Below are 16462 nucleotides of genomic sequence, written 5' to 3'. Positions count from 1 at the left end.
TTAAAATGCAAAATGTTTAAAATAGCAAACTGTGGCTTTTAGGAATTATGCAAAGTCAAGAAGCATGGAAATAGTGAGAGAAAAAGGCTGGGTTCATTTGGACTGCAAAAAAAAAAAAAATAAATAATTTTTTCAGCTCTTGTAGGTCATTCAGGATTTTAAGCATTTAAGAAAATGTAGCCCTAGCTGGTTTGGCTCAATGGATAGAGAGCGTCGGCCTGTGGACTGAAGGGTCCCAGGTTCGATTCCGGCCAAGGGCACATGCCTGGGTTGCGGGCTTGATCCCTAGTAGGGGGCGTGCAGGAGGCAGCCAATCAATGATTTTTTCTCATCATTGATGTTTCTATCTCTCTCTACCTCTCCCTTCCTCTCTAAAATCAATAAAATATATTTAAAAAAAAGAAAGAAAAGAAAATGTAGCCTTGGATTCAAATAACTGTCTACCATGAAATTAGATGATTTATCGTTTCTCAGTGAACAGAGAAGCCAGAAAAGGCATGAGGGGCTAAGGGGACAGTATGAACTAAGGCAAGAACACATAAGATCTATACAGAATGCAAATAATAGATATTAATATAATTGAGGTATAGTTGCAGAAAGTGAAGCTGAAAAGGCAAGCAGAGGTCAGCCAACAGAAGGCCTAGAATAGAAGGAAGTAGGAAAATTTTGGATTTTACTCAGTAGTTTCCAATCAGAGGAGACATGATTATTACATTTGTTGGAAAATAACTGGTGGCAAAATGGGTTAGAGAAGCAAGACATTAGCGAAAGGAACACTAGATTATTATTGTTTCAGTTTAGGTAGGAACTGATAAGAACTTGAACAAAAGCAAGAATAGGAATGGAAAAGAATAGGAGAAACTCTGAGAACTGATAGGCTAGATTGATTGAATATAAAACAGAGGAAAATCTAAGAAATTTTCTAGCTGTGAAATAATAGGCCCGATGCACGAAATTGTGCAAGGGGCTCGGCCCTCGCAGCTGCGGCTTCATCCTGAAGGTCATTTGGCTGTCTGGTCTCATTAGCATATTACACTTTTATTATTATAGACAGAAGATGTGTATATTTGTCTCTGGCCCCACGTTTCTGATACAGAGCGTCTAAATTCCTTGGAATTTCCTGGATGATAGGAGTGTCTTTTGTTCTAATGAGGTGACTCTTGGTGGGTTCCTGGATGGGGACTGGTCACCAGAAAGATGAAGCCATGATTAGAGGCTTGGAACTTTCAGGCTCTCTCCCAATTCTCTGGATAAGGGAGACAGGCTGGAAACTGAGTTAATAATTGATCATGCCGCTGAAACCAGTTTGGCTCGGTGGATAGAGCGTCAGCCTGCGGACTGAAAGGTCCCAGGTTCGATTCCGGTCAAGGGCATGTACCTTGGTTGCGGGCACATCCCCAGTAGGGGGTGTGCAAGAGGCAGCTGATCGATGTTTCTCTCTCATCGATGTTTCTAACTCTCTATCCCTCTCTCTTCCTCTCTGTAAAAAATCAATAAAATATATTTAAAAAAAAAAATTGATCATGCCTACATGATCTCCAAAGTATGGGATTTGGAGAGTGTTCAGGTTGTCAACACATCCGTGTGCTGGGAGGGTGGCACATCTCAACTGCACAATGACAGAAGCTCCTCTGCTTGGGGCCCTTCTGGACCTCATTCTATACACCTCTTCATCTGGCTGTTCACCTGTATCCTTTATAGCACCCCTTTATACAATAAACTAGGAAACAAAAATAAATGTTTCCCTGAATTCAGTGAGCTGTTCAAACAAATTATCAAACTAGAGGTGGGAACCTGGATTTTTAGCTGGTAGATCAGAAATACTGGGGACAACCTAGAACTTGTGATTGGCATTTGAAGCAGGGGCAGTCTAGTGAAACTGAGCCCTTGACTTGTGGAATCTAACACTAAGTCCAGGTAGATAGTGTCAGAACAGAATTGAATTGTAAGACACCCAGACTGTGAAGAAGTAACTGCTGTGGGAAAAACACACATTTCTGGTGTCAGAAGTATTTTGAGAGTAAGGGAGAAACAGAGTTTTTCCATCCACTAGCTTATTTGAAAACAGAAAAAGTAGGTTTGGGGAAGAACACTCATGGAAAATCCTATATAATAAAAAGCTAATATGCAAATCGACCAAATGGCTGAATGACGTGCACTGACCACCAGGAGGCAGATGCTCAATGCAGTAGCTGCCCCCTGGTGGTCAGTGCGCTCCCACAGGGGGCGTGCCGCTTAGCCAGCAGCTAGGCTCACGGCTGGCAAACGCAGCAGCGGTGCTCCTCGGCAATCGGTCATTCCCCGGGGGCTCCTGAACCGCAAGAGGGCGCAGGCCCGGCTGAGGGACCCACACTGAGTGCATGAATTTTGTGCACTGGGCCTCTAGTATCAAATAAGCAGCTTGAAATTTGAGTCTGGAGCACAAAAGGGAGGCTTTAATGGAGATATAGACTTTAAGTCATCAGTATTGGGCAGTAGGTGAGATCATTCAGGAATAGAGTATAAACTGTGAAGAAGGCAGGGGGAAGAGGCTCAAGGAAAACCCATATTTAAAAGCTGGGTAGAAAAAAATAAGCGAATATGAATGAGTCTGGGAGATGATAAATAATGACCTTTGAGAGTGTAAGATCTCTAGAGTGGTATAGGTAGAATCAGATTTCCAGCATCAGAACCATCATGCATTTTGGTGGTAGAAGAAAGAAGCGTCGAGCCATGTATCGAAAGGCTGAGGGAAGGCCTTTTTTGGAAGTAGTGGTGGAGGGGGAGCAGGAAGATACAGGCCAGAGTGTATGGATGAAGACATGAGCAGCCATTTTCTTTGTAACAAATAAACAACAACTAGCTTCTGACTACAGAAAGAAAAAACCAGTCTGGGAGCATTTCTTATCTTTTAAAATATGCAAGAGAGAGTGATAAGGACTAGAGCAGAATTCTGACAAAGGTCAAGGGGAAAAAAAATCAACAGCTCAAGCACAATAGCTACTTCACCATGCGATGGTAAAAAGTTTTAAAAAATTATGAAATAGTTCAAGCACACAAGAAATATTTTAATAGCAGAATTGCAGTATATTCACAATTGTCATGTACTTAGTCCCTCCTAGATTCATTTTTCTTTAAGATTTTTATGTTATTACCTGACGGCTGAATGTATTCTGTACATGCATCCAGTAATCTTCAACTGGATCGTAACAGTATATTGCCTTGGTCAGTCCACCAGCAACATATATCAAGTTATTTAAGGATACAGCTGTTATACATCTCTTGGCAATTGGGATAGCTGCACGAAGTAGCCAAGAATTGGTTTCTGGATCATAAGATTGAACCTAATAATACATAGAAATGTTTAATTAAAATTTCTAAACAAAAATGTAAATTTGCTTAATAAAAAGCCTATCAATATATAGAAACATGATTAAAAGTCAAACCCCATTAATTCACAGAATTAAGGGAGTTAGCTTGATAGTGAACTATGAAATATGAAATTCTCCAATGTACATTTATTATTATCAAGCAGAATAAAGTAACAAACAGAGATTGCTTCCAGGAGGAATGGCTACCAAGTTTGCTTTACTTATTTCTATTAAAATGAATAGTTTAGATTTTTTAAAAATTGTATTGTATAGCATAACTATAATTTAATCTGAATATCATTTCTTTACACTTTTAGGTAATAAACAGTTGTTTCCAGAATAAACTTTGTATTTCCTGAGATGTCAGGGTGGCATAAGTTCTTTTGTCCAAGAGTTCAATGAAACGCAGCAAATTTGAATGATCCTCCATTTATATTACAGAGGTTTCCTTTTCTCACCTTTGTTCTAAAAAATACTTTTAAAGTATGCAGAAAATGACCCAATTGGAGGCGGCATAATTAGTTACTGTGTCTTAGCCTTTGCTGATTCATTTCCTAACTGTGTTTTGTGTGAATAATTTTCCGATTCTGTTGACTACAGCAGTAAAAGGTTTAAAAAAACTTATTTAGTACAAGATCTCAACATTGAGGTTAGTCTCATTTCAAACAAATCAAATCATGCTTTTTATAGCAAATTGACAGATATATTAGAATCTCTCTTTACTAACTTGAAATTCAGTATTTTCCCTCAAAAGTATAAAGTACCAAGTTTTAAAAGGCTTTCCACACTAAGGAACCTCGCTATCCCCTTGATAAGCCTTGCATATTTCTCTTCTTATAAATATCATTGGTAATTTCTGTAAGAGAACATGGCTTACCTTATCAGAACAAGTATTATCATCAGGTCCTCCACCAATCACAAACAGTTTGCCTACACAGCTAGTCACAGCAGGAGAACTCACTGCTTCCTTAAGGGGAGCAACTTCAGTCCATCGATTTGAAAAGGAATCGTAACATTCTACACTGCTAAGTCTGTTCTGCCCATCATAGCCTCCAACAACATATACCTATATATAAAATACATGGGGAAAAAAATCTTAATTAACAAAGCCTGAATGCTGAACTTGTTGGCTAAAGAATTAAGTGACCTCTCCCCTTTAAAGAGCAATTGATAACTATAATTGCAATATATTTAGCTCAGCTTCTGAAACTTTAAAATATTTACCACCACCAAGGAGTCTTTTTAGACCTTTTTTTCATAATAGCCTCCTCCAACGAAATTTTAATACCACAGATAATTATATATCTGTTTATGTACTGTATGTATATCTGTGCTTTATACATGAAACTACATTTTTTTCACCCCTTCAAAAACAAATATTCACCCCTTAGGGATAATACTGCTTGAGCTGAGAATTACATGATTAAGCTTAAATGTTCATACTCATGAATGATGAAAATGTAAGATTATGATAAAACAAGAAAGCTATGTAAATAAAATACTAGGTAAGGATTACTAGACTGAGATCTTTGGAGGCAGGGCTGCTCTTGTCCTTTCTTTTTTTTAAAAAAATATTTTTATTGTTTTCAGAGAGGAAGGGATAGGAAGAGAAAGATAGAAACATCAATGATGAGAGAGAATCACTGATTGGCTGCCTCCTGCGTGCCCCTTACTGGGGATTGAGCTCACAATCCATGCATGTGCCCTTGACCGGAATCAAACCCCGGGGCTCTTCAATCCGCAGGCTGATGCTCTAACCACTGAGCAAAACCGGCTAGGGCTTGTTCTTTTTTTTTCTTTCTTGTTTTTTTTTAATTAGGGCTTGTTCTTCATTTTAATTTCTACAAGTACCTAGAAAAGTACCTGACACATAATGAACTCCATACTATATATTTCAAAGGACTTTCACATACATTTTCTTTTTACAAATATTAGGAAGATAGGGCAAATTAATATCTTTATATGACAGATGATCTAATGAACAAGCCATTTATTAAATGACTTATATGCAGAATAGTCCATTAAACATAATGAGACATACAAGACACTTTTAACTAAAGGAGCTCTCCTGTTTAACATCCAAAGTTCTTTTAAAGGACAGTCATCATCAACTCTTCCCTCCACATCTAATTAACTATTAATACTTACTGAGTCTTCTTTCACAATATCTTTGACATCTGTCCCTTTCTTTTGTTTCCTGTTGCCATTATCCTCCCTCAGGGTCCATATCATTTCATACCTCTCAATTAATCTCCTGGTCTCTAAACCACAGACTAATCTTACTAAAACACCTCATCAACTCCTTTTAATAGTTCAATAATGAATGCCTAAGGATCAAGGCTAAATGTTATATATTATCATTGAAAGTCTGTGTTGCTCCAAATTTCCACAGCAGCCAATGCCATTTCTATCTTGCTTTTCTCGCATTATGTTAAAAATGATCTGTTGGTGGGTTTGTTCTAACACCATGTAGTTCTGAGAGGCTAAGTAACTTACTCAAGGTTCTGCAGCTGGAAGGGGTATGGAAACTGTCCTACAATGTAGCCAGTAGGACACAGGCTTGAAGTCAGAGAGTCAGCCAGACAATGTTAAAACTTTGGGAAATTTATTCTGAGACTCCGTCCTAATTTCTTTTTTTTTTTTAAATTAAAAATTGATTTTAGAGAGAGGGAGGAAGCAGATAGGGATGAGGACAGTGGGGCAGGAGGGAGGAGAGAGAGACAGAAAGAGGGAGATAACAGTTTGTTGTTCCACTTATTTATGCATTCATTGGTTGCTTCTTGTATGTGCTCTGTTGGGAATCAAACCCACACGCTTGGCATACCAGGATGACACTCTAACCAACTGATCTTATCACCCCGCCAGGGCTACCTAATTTTCCCTACATTAAAAATAAGTGTTGTGAGCATCAAGATAAAACACCGCTAGCCTAAGGAAATCTGAGCTTTTGTCCCTTTATCACTTTCTGTATAACCTTGGGCAAGTGGCTTGATCTCTGGATTCACTTTCTTTATTAATTTTGAAAAATATGTATATTTTTTTCATTGATTTCAGAGAGTAAGGGAGAGGGAGAGAGAGAAACATCAATGATGAGAGAGAATCATTGACTGGCTGCCTCCTGCAAGCCTCCTACTAGGGATCGAGCCCAAAACCCAGGTATGTGCCCCGACCCGGAATTGGAACTGTGACCTCCTGGTTCATAGGCTGGTGCTTAACTACTGAATGACACTGGCTGGGCCACTTTATAAATTGAAAAAGTTACAGTAAGTATTCTCTAAGATTCCTTCATGTGCTAAGATTCAATATTCCAAGCCGTCCTAGGGTTCTTTTACAGAGAACATTTATAAATTTAAATCATTTTATAGGTTTGAATTCAGCCTATATTGTAAATTTTAGGATAATGGTTTCCATGGATTGAGTACTTGCTGTATAAAGTAGGAAGGATTCCTTTTATTTCTTGATTTAGTGATTCCAAATTTTGGGTAGCTTCAAGTCAAGTATACTGATATTTATGAAATAAATTTGTGTTAATTAATCCATATAAAGTATTTGATAAATAATTTTTAATACCTTTTTATGTTGACTAATTATAATATTTTTATTTAATTTATTTATTTTTAATATATTTTATTGATTTTTTACAGAGAGGAAGGTAGAGGGATAGAGAGTTAGAAACATCAATGAGAGAGAAACATCGATCAGCTGCCTCCTGCACACTCCCTACTAGGGATGTGCCCGCAATCAAGGTACATGCCCTTGACCGGAATCAAACCTGGGACCCTTCAGTTCACAGGCTGGTTAGGGCTAATTATAATATTTTTAGTCAGGCCTCATCGCTTCCCCTTACTTTAGCAGTCCCTTTTTAGTAATATTGTATCATTCTTGAGGCATAGCTACCAAAACTATATATAATATAGTAGGTACTGCCAAACCAGTGGTTTTATAAATATTCTATTAATATTTTCTTTCCATTACATCTATCTCAAGGTCCTCATTATTTCACTGACCTTGTTGACAGCAGCACCACACTAGATCAATATCCTTAGGAATTAAAAAAAAAAATCCTTAGGAATCAACAGTGGTTTTCCACTGTGCTTCGAGAAGCTCTGGTATTCTACAGTAGAGACAGATTATCTAGAAGCCTCTATGGGCATGGGAGAGGGGAGGCTGGGTGGGAAAGTTTCCTGGTACCATCTCTGTTTCAAATTAGAGCAGTTCTGGTTTCTCACTGGTAGCTCTGAAATATCTCCACAGGAGAGCCTGGTACTAAGGGACCAGTCAAAAATACATGTGCAAGCAAGTATGCTGCTTTTTCTTAGACTGTTTATTAATTTGAGGAGGCTTTGGAAGAGCTGATAGAGATGGAGGCAGGGAAAAGCTAAAGGACCCAAGTTAGCGCTTGGAATAAAATTTACATTTGATTTAACTTTAAAAAGGAGGGTGTAGTTACTTTTTAAAAGTTTGGAAACCACTAGTCCACAAGTGATTCTCAAGTTCCTAAGAACAGCAAAGGGTTCCGAACCAAATTACATATATATATTTTTTTGTATTTGAATAAGAACATCTTTATTCAAAATTACAAAATGTTACCTGAGTTGTAGGTAATACCTCTACAGTCCAAACACTCCCAATTTTGTTCCCACGATCGTAGTGAGGAACAGGCTAAATGTGTTCCACTAGAACCACAAGACTGACAACGCTTTATTTCCCATTTGCTCTGCCGCCATCTTGGCTCCTCCCCAAATTACATATTTTTTATAAAACTTATTAGCTGCAGTCAATAACAAGTTTAGTTTAAAATATGTTGGCGAGTTTATCTTCACACTTGCTTTAATTTTGTTTTGCCCCTACTTGTACAAATAAAAAAAGATAAAATAGCATCACTCTAGATAAATATCTCTCTGCCTGACTGCCAAAGTCAGTAAAAGGAAAAAAACTGCTTGGATTAGACATCGGCTTGTTTTTGCACTTGATGCAACGCCTTTATTTTCCAATGCTTCTTAGGCATTTAGACTCCAATGGCGCATGAAAAGAGAAACGTGGTGTACTGTCACGAATTCCAAACTGAGAGAACAAACTATCCATTCAAAAGTACAGTGTCAAATTGTTTATATCTTCAGTTTATCTATTGAGGTTAGAAATGGAAGGAAATACAATTTGAAGCCAAAATACCCAGAGGGTGAGTAAAATAAAGGTTTCAGCTGTGGTATTTATTTTGGAAATGTACCAGAAATAGTGATAAAAAGTGGTTTCTCTTACTTTACCAAGGAGGACAGCCATTTTGTGACGCCATCTGCCTTTGTTTAGAGAAGCAACTCTGATCCAAATATTTAACTGTGAATTATAAATCCAGACATCACGGCCATTGATTCTTCCACCTTTAAATGCAAAACAATGCACATTCAATATATATGTATCTATCACCAAAGGATCTATGCCCAAGGCATAGATAATAAAACACGGGTTTATTCACCCAGTCCAAGAACTTAAGAATTCAGTTCAATAAATGAAAACAAGGACCCTCTGAAAGCTTAATGCAAATAGTTCTACAGAACAGATTTTAACACTGCCAACTGTTATCTTGAGAAATAATTACAGCCTGGCTAGCGTGGCTCAGTGGTTGAGCACTGTCCTATGAACCAGGAGGTTATGATTAGATTCCTGGTCAGGGCACATGCCCGGGTTGCCAGCTTTATCCCCAGTGGGGGGTGGCCAGGAGGCAGCTGATCAATGATTCTCTCTCATCATGTTTCTATCTCTGTCTCCCTCTCCCTTCCTCTCTGAAATCAATAAAAATATATTTAAAAAATAAAAGAAATAATTATAGGCCTCAAATAATAAAATGCAAACTCTGAACTTTACAAATGTATATAGATTAATTTAGGAGTCGGTCATCAGAAGCACCTGAAAAACAGAATTATTATTTTAAAAAATATTTTTATTGATTTCAGAGAGGACAGAAGAGGGAGGGAGAGAGAAAGAGGGGGGGAAGAGAGAGAGAGAGAGAGAGAGAGAGAGAGAGAGAGAGAGAGAGAGAGAGAGAGAGAGAGAGAAACATCCATGATGAGAGAGAATCATCGATCAGCTGCCTCCTGCACACCCCCTACTGGGGATCGAGCTGGCAACCCAGACATGTGCCCTGACCCGGAATCGAACCTGTGATCTCCTGGTTCCTAGGTCGGCACTCAACCACTGAGCCATGCTGGCTGGGCCAGAATTACTTTTTTTTAAAAGATATTTTATTTTATTTTATTATTGTTTAAAGTATTGCATATAGTAGTACATATATCTCCTTTTTTCCCTCCATTGACCTTCCTCCAGCCTCCCCTACCCCGTCGCATGCCCTCATCCCACCCGCCGCCCCAGTGTCTTGTGTCCATTTTAAAAAATATTTTATTGATTTTTTACAGAGAGGAAGGCAGAGGGATAGAGAGTTAGAAACATCGATGAGAGCGAAACATTGATCAGCTGCCTCTCGCACACCTCCTACTGGGGATGTGCAAATGAGGTACATGCCCCTGACCGGAATCGAACCTGGGACCTTCAGTCTGCAGGCCGACGCTCTATCCACTGAGCCAAACCGGTCAGGGCCAGAATTACTTTAAAAATTTTTTTAAAAATTACTGATTTTTAAAAAAGCATACCATTGTACAAAATAAAATGTGTTGTTATATGTTCAATGTGTAGTAATCTAGTAATCTGCAAAGCTAGTATGATTACTTAATCAATTAACAGACTTCAGACCATAGCTACTGTAGTTACAGCAAAAAGTCATCTTGGTTTTATTTGTTATATAAACTGATCTGTCTAAAGTGGGCATACCCAGTGTCACTGTTTTCTTTTGTACCACTGTTTTAATTTAAAACAGCCAAGCTATGTTCAAATTAAAAGTAGCTACTATAATAATTCTTTATTTACCTGAAACAAGAATGTCATTCCTTAGTGCACAGACTGCATACTCTGATTTGGTAAATTCTGGAAGCTTAGCCAAAGACTTCCATTCTCCTGTCACAGGATCATAGCACTCAGTGTATGGAAGATTAAACCCTCCAACGCGTTCACAGCCGCCAACGACAACTATCACCTCAGAATAGCCAGTTGACCTAAAATTATTATAAGAATGAATAAATAATATGTTTAAAATATACTCAAGAGTATTTCAGACCCTAAAAACATACCATAAAGAAAGTGGATTAGTATTATAAACAGTTAAATTTATTCTCTATGAATGTACCAAATAACACAAGCTATTAATTATTTCTTTGAGAACATTTACAAGGGATTTAGTGTTATCGTTTTTTTCCACAGAAAATTCCTGAGTCTTTTTAAAAAAAAAAGTATTTTATTGATTTTTTACAGAGAGGAAGGGAGAGAGATAGAGACTTAGAAACATGGATGAGAAACATCAATCAGCTGCCTCCTGCACGCCCCCTACTGGAGATGTGCCCACAACCAACGTATGTGCCCTTGACCGGAATTGCACCTGGGACCTTTCAGTCCGCAGGCTGACGCTCTATCCACGGAGCCAAACCAGTTTCAGCTGAGTATTTTTTTTTGAGTTTGCCTTAAAAATTGTAAAACGGTCCAAAGAGCCTACCTAACTCAATTGGAACTCTGGCAATATTAAGGATGATTTTCAAATGAAGTTTTGCAGCAATTCAGATGTGCACAACCACACAAGATGATGCACTTTTTCTAAGTGTAAGAAAATGGTATTTTTCTGTCAGATTGCTAGTTCTAAAAAAGCCACTTCACAGTATAATCTACTACCCTGTAAAGGAGTACAGTTATATGCCACATAAGTTGTTGTTTGGGTCAAAAACTGACTGCAGATAGAAGGAAGGGTGGTCTCATAAGGTGGTAATGGAGCTGAAAAATCCCTCTCACCTAGTGACATCATAGCTGCCATAAAGTTGTAGTGCAATGCATTACTCGTGTTTGTGGAGATGCTGGTGCAAACAAACCTACTGCACTGCCAGTCATATAAAAGTATAGCATATAGATTTATGTATAACACATAATACATGAAAATTATAATAAATGATTGTTTATGTATTAACTATACTCTACTTTAAATCATTGTTTTAGAGTGTACTCTTTATACTTGTTATACCAGCAGCAGCCTCATACATTTTGCTTATTGTGTCTCTTTACTGCATCGTTTTCTCTTGTGTTTGATTTCTCTCAGGTTGTTTTGTACAGTAACAAGGTATAGAGGCTTATAGCCTAGGAACAATAGGTAATACCATATAGTCTAGGTGTGCAGTGAGCTATATAGCCTATGTTTGTGTAAATGCACTCTATGATGTCTGCACAACTATAAAATCACCTAAAGAGGAATTTCTCACAATGTATACCTTTTGTTAAGCAACGTATGATTGTATATGTACAGAAATTATTTAAAAACTTTTTTTAAAGTGAAGTAAATTTAGGCAACCCCACTCAAAATGTTGGTCGTCATTAAAAATGTTAACAAAGTTTATAACAAAGAATGTTAAAAAAGAAAAAAGCAAGATAAAAAGCTGTACATAAGGTACAATTAATACTTATATTAAAAAGGTCTGCACCCAGCCAGTGTGGCTCAGTGGTTGAGCACTGACCTATGAACTAGGAGGTCATGGTTTGATTCCTGGCCAGGGCACATGCCTGGGTTACAGGCTTGACCCCCAGTAGGGGACGTGCAGGAGGCAGCCAATCAATGCTTCTCTCTCATCATTGATGTTTCTATCTCTCTCTCTCCCTCTTCCTTCCTCTCTGAAATCAATAAAAATATATTTAAAAAGGAAAAATAAAAGAAAAAAAGGTCCTGGCTGGTGTGGCTCAAGTTAGTTGAGCTGTCCCATGCACCGAGAGTTCACCGGTTCGATTCCCAGTCAGGGCACATGCCCAGGTTGTGGGCTTGATCCCCAGTAGGGGCATGCAGGAGGCAGACAATTGATGGTTTTCTCTCAGAGATATTTCTCTTTCTCTCCCTTGCCCTTCCTCTCTTCTCTCTAAAATCAATAAAAACATATTTAAAAAATAATAGACCAAAATGCTAATGATGATTGTTTCTGGATGTGTGGCTTCCCACTTTCTAGCAACATAAAATTTCAAACAATAATGAGCATGGGCTATTTTTAGAGTGAAAAAACAACTTTTAAGAGCATTAGGAGAGTCCCAAAATTTATGTTAAACACTGGCTTTTTAATTTTGTACTTTAAATTTAAGATAGAGACAGGAAAAACTCAGAGCTTATCCAAGCTCTTTTTGTTCATAAGGGTCAATGGAATTTTAAAGTTAGTTGGCTTTGCCCAGGCCAGTGTGGCTCAGTTAGTGGGAGTGTCATCCTATGCACCAAAAGGTTGCTGGTTTGATCCCCAGTCAGGGCACATACAAGTATGAACCAATTAATGCATAAACAGGTAAATAACAAATTGATATATCTCTCTTTCTCTTTCCCTCCCTTACTCCTTTTAAAATCAATAAATAAAAATTCTAAAAAAATTATGCGATATGGTTTTCACTTTCCAGAGTAGCAAAGATTTACAAAAACTAATTATATGTTATGTTGACAAAGGAGTTGAGAAATAGATACTTTCATATTTTTGGCTGAAGTATAGCTTGGAAGAAAATTTTATACAGTAGCTACCAAAACTAAAAATGCCCATATCCTATGACTCAGCAATTCTATTTCTAGTAATTCAAGTTATAAATTATCAGTGTATGCAGACATATGCATAATACTGAGCATTCTTTGTAATGACAAAAATCTAGAAACAACTTAAACAACTATCATTAAGAGATGAATCAAATAAATTATGGTATCAATATATGGGGCACTATACGATTTTTAAAAAATGATTTGAGACCTGGCCAGTGTGGCTGAGTGTTGGAACATCGGCCAAAGGGTCGAGGGTTTGATTTCCCCATCAAGGGCACATACCTGGGTTGCTGATCTCCCCCTTCCACCTTCCCACCCCAACTTCTAACCCCAGCCTCAGTTGGGACATGTGTGGAAGGCAACCAATTGATATGTCTCTCTTACATGGATGTTTCTCTCGCTCTCTCTCTCTCCCCACCTCCCTCCCTCCCTTCTACTCTCTCTAAAAATCAATAGAAAAAATATCCTTGGGTAAGGATTAACAAACAAAAAAAGATTTAAAAAAATCCATAACAAAAGTAAAAATAAATGAAAGAAAAGTCTTTTATGTGGCGATGTAGAAAATCTCCAAGGTACTTTTAAGTGATAAAAACAAAGTGCAAAACTGTAGTACCCTACTATCTGCATAAACAAAAGTGGGGAGGTATGTGGGTATGCATGCACACACACACACACACACCACACTTGTATGCAAAGAATATTTCTAAAAAGAGTTCAAAAATTTGGTAACAGAGGTATCCTTTGGGACAACTGATATACCAAAGGTCAGGTAGAGGGAAAATTACAATATATATGCTTTTATGTAATAATGTTTAAGTTCAAAATAACAATGAATTAACATGTATTAAAAGTGGGAAACCATGTATCCTATAATATAGAATAATATCCTTAAGAGGGACTAGAACAAAAATTCAGAACAAAAAATTTTAGTCTTGCCTCTGCCACTAAGTAATTTTATGACAAGAACAAGTTGGTTCATTTAACGGTGCTTCAGTTTTATCACCTATAAAATAAAGAATGAAGGTATTTATTAATCTTAAAACACTTTTTTTAGATTCAACATTATTTTGTATTAGTTTCAGGTGTACAGCATAGTGGTTAGATAATCATATACTTTACAAAGTGTTCCCCCTGATGTTTCCAGTACCATGTGGTATCATACCTAGTTATTACAATATTATTGACTATGCATCCTGGTGGCTATTTTGTCACTACCAATTTGTACTTAATCCCTTCCCCTTTAATACCCAGTCCCCCAGCTCCTTTCTGGCAACCATGAGTCTTTTCTCTGTATTTACAAGCCTCTTTCAACTAAAACACCATTTCTTTTTTTTTTTTTTTTTAAATATTTTAATGATTTTTTTACAGAGAGGAAGGGAGAGGGATAGAGAGCTAGAAACATCGATCAGCCGCCTCCTGCACAGCCCCCACAGGGGATGTGCAAAAAACACCATTTCTTTAAAGAACACACAAAAAACACTTATCTTAGTTTTCTCAAATGGTTTCTAATAGGAACTTGAACCTTGTTCTCATTACGGCAGTTATATTCCGATATTCACTATATAGTAACTGATTATTAGACCAGAGGTAGGAGCTTATTAAATATTAGCTACCTATTGCTCAATGGAGTATAGCAAAGAGCATTGATTTTTTTCTCATAGATATGAACAATTTATGCTTAAAATGAGCCATTTGATAGCAAGCATTTCTGCCTCAATCACATTTCCTATTCTGTAAAAGTACAGCATAAATTTAAAATGTATTTTCTTCATGAAACCAGTAATAATTTTTACTAAGCTTTTTTTTTGTGTCAAATGGTAGGTTATGCATTCTTTCATATGATATCTCTAATACAACAATTTTAAAAAATATATTTTTATTGATATCAGAGAGGAAGGAGGAGGGAGAGAGAGAAACATCAACGATGAGAGAGAATCATTGATCGGCTGTAGCCCCACACTGGGGATCGAGCCTGCAACCCAGGCATGTGCCCTTGATTGGAATCGAACCCAGGACCCTTCAGTCTGCAGGCCGGCGCTCTATCCACTGAGCCAAACTGGGTAGGGCACTCACAACAATTTTACAAGGTAGATAATATTATGCTCATTTTACAAATGCGAAAACTGATACATAGTGAAGTTAAAAGTGTCTTGCCCAAGATCATAGAACTAGTATAGAGCCAGATTATAATCAGGCCTGTCTGTTTCTGAAGTCAGTACTCTAAACACATCATGATGCCTGCACTTGGTGTTTATTAAAAAATAATATTATGGCCCTAGCTAGTTTGGCTCAGTGGATAGAGCGTCACCCTACGGACTGAAGGGTCCTGGGTTCGATTCCAGGTTCAGTTGCAGGCTTGATCCCCAGTGGGGGGCATGCAGCAGACAACCAATCAATGATTCTCTCTCATCATTGATGTTTCTATCGCTCTCTCCCTCTCCCTTCCTCTCTGAAATCAATAAAAAATATTATAAATATTATGTATTAGCACAGACATTTAAGGTTGCATAATATATATTATTAAAAAGACAACTACTGTTGCTAAGCTTTGTTCCTTCTGTGACTGGTCCCACTGTTTTCTCTCCATGCACTCAAGGGTTTACAACCGGCAGTGAAGATTATCAAACTTTCATGCTTGGGTGCATTTTTGGGTTTTCTGTTATTTAAGAGACACGTGGGTATATATATGTAGAATATGCATTGAGCTCTGAAGGATACTTGGCACTGGATAAACACTAAAGAAACACTGACTGATGTGGAGTATAACCTAACTGTTCATTGGTGGAGTTAATTAAAGATTAATCTGGAGTTAATCTTTGCATTGCTAATGTGAAGACAGCCAGATAGTTTGTGTCTCCTAAAGTGTCGCATTACCTAGGATGAACTCTTGCCAGAAATACTTAACTGGTCTCCATTAAGCTGAGGCATGCAGAGCCAACTTCGTTTCCAGAAACATAACTAAATGCAGGTAAGTGATACCCTAAGGATGCAACAAGACTGATACAGAAGGCAGAATACTTTTCTGGACAACTTGCCCATCAACAAGTCAGAATCACAAAAAAGAAATTGTTCTGAAATAAGAGAGATTTCATGGAAATAACCAGATGCAATAAGTGATCCTGGATTAGATCCAGATTCATTAGAGAACAGTCTGGAGGAAGTATGTATATGAATTGGGTATTAGATAATATTAAATAACTATTAAATTTAAGTGTGGTATTATTTTGCCTGTTATTTTTTTTTAAAAGATGCATCCTCAAGTAAAAAAAAAAAGTAACATTGGTTGAATGAATGAATGAATGAAAGAAAAAGTCTGGACTGGAGATATAGGTTTGATAGTCAACAGCATGCATGGTAATTAAAACCATGAGAGTAGATAAGATCACCTAGGAAAGTGTGTAAGGCAAGACAAAGAGATGTGAACCAAAGGGACTACCAACATTCCCAAGACTAGATATAGAACCATCAA

General features: G+C 37.5%; 1 protein-coding gene across 6 annotated transcripts in view; it reads right to left on the bottom strand.

Annotated features, from left to right (window-relative positions):
- KLHL24 (kelch like family member 24) overlaps nt 1-16462 on the bottom strand; it is a 50663-nt gene that overhangs the window by 17670 nt on the left and 16531 nt on the right. For 5 of the 6 annotated variants that reach the window (XM_028146670.2, XM_028146672.2, XM_054713780.1 and 2 more), the window contains 4 exons: nt 10269-10453; nt 8610-8728; nt 4228-4416; nt 3135-3323 (listed from right to left, as the gene is read on the bottom strand). In XM_028146670.2, the coding sequence (XP_028002471.1) occupies nt 3135-3323; nt 4228-4416; nt 8610-8728; nt 10269-10453 (682 nt within the window). The remainder of the gene's footprint in view (nt 1-3134; nt 3324-4227; nt 4417-8609; nt 8729-10268; nt 10454-16462) is intronic. The other variant, XM_054713781.1, reaches the window with a different exon arrangement.

The sequence above is a fragment of the Eptesicus fuscus genome, chromosome 3 (assembly GCF_027574615.1).
Source record: "Eptesicus fuscus isolate TK198812 chromosome 3, DD_ASM_mEF_20220401, whole genome shotgun sequence".
In the NCBI taxonomy this organism is placed as follows: Eukaryota; Metazoa; Chordata; class Mammalia; order Chiroptera; family Vespertilionidae; genus Eptesicus; species Eptesicus fuscus.
This window is presented reverse-complemented; position numbering and strand designations above follow the sequence as displayed.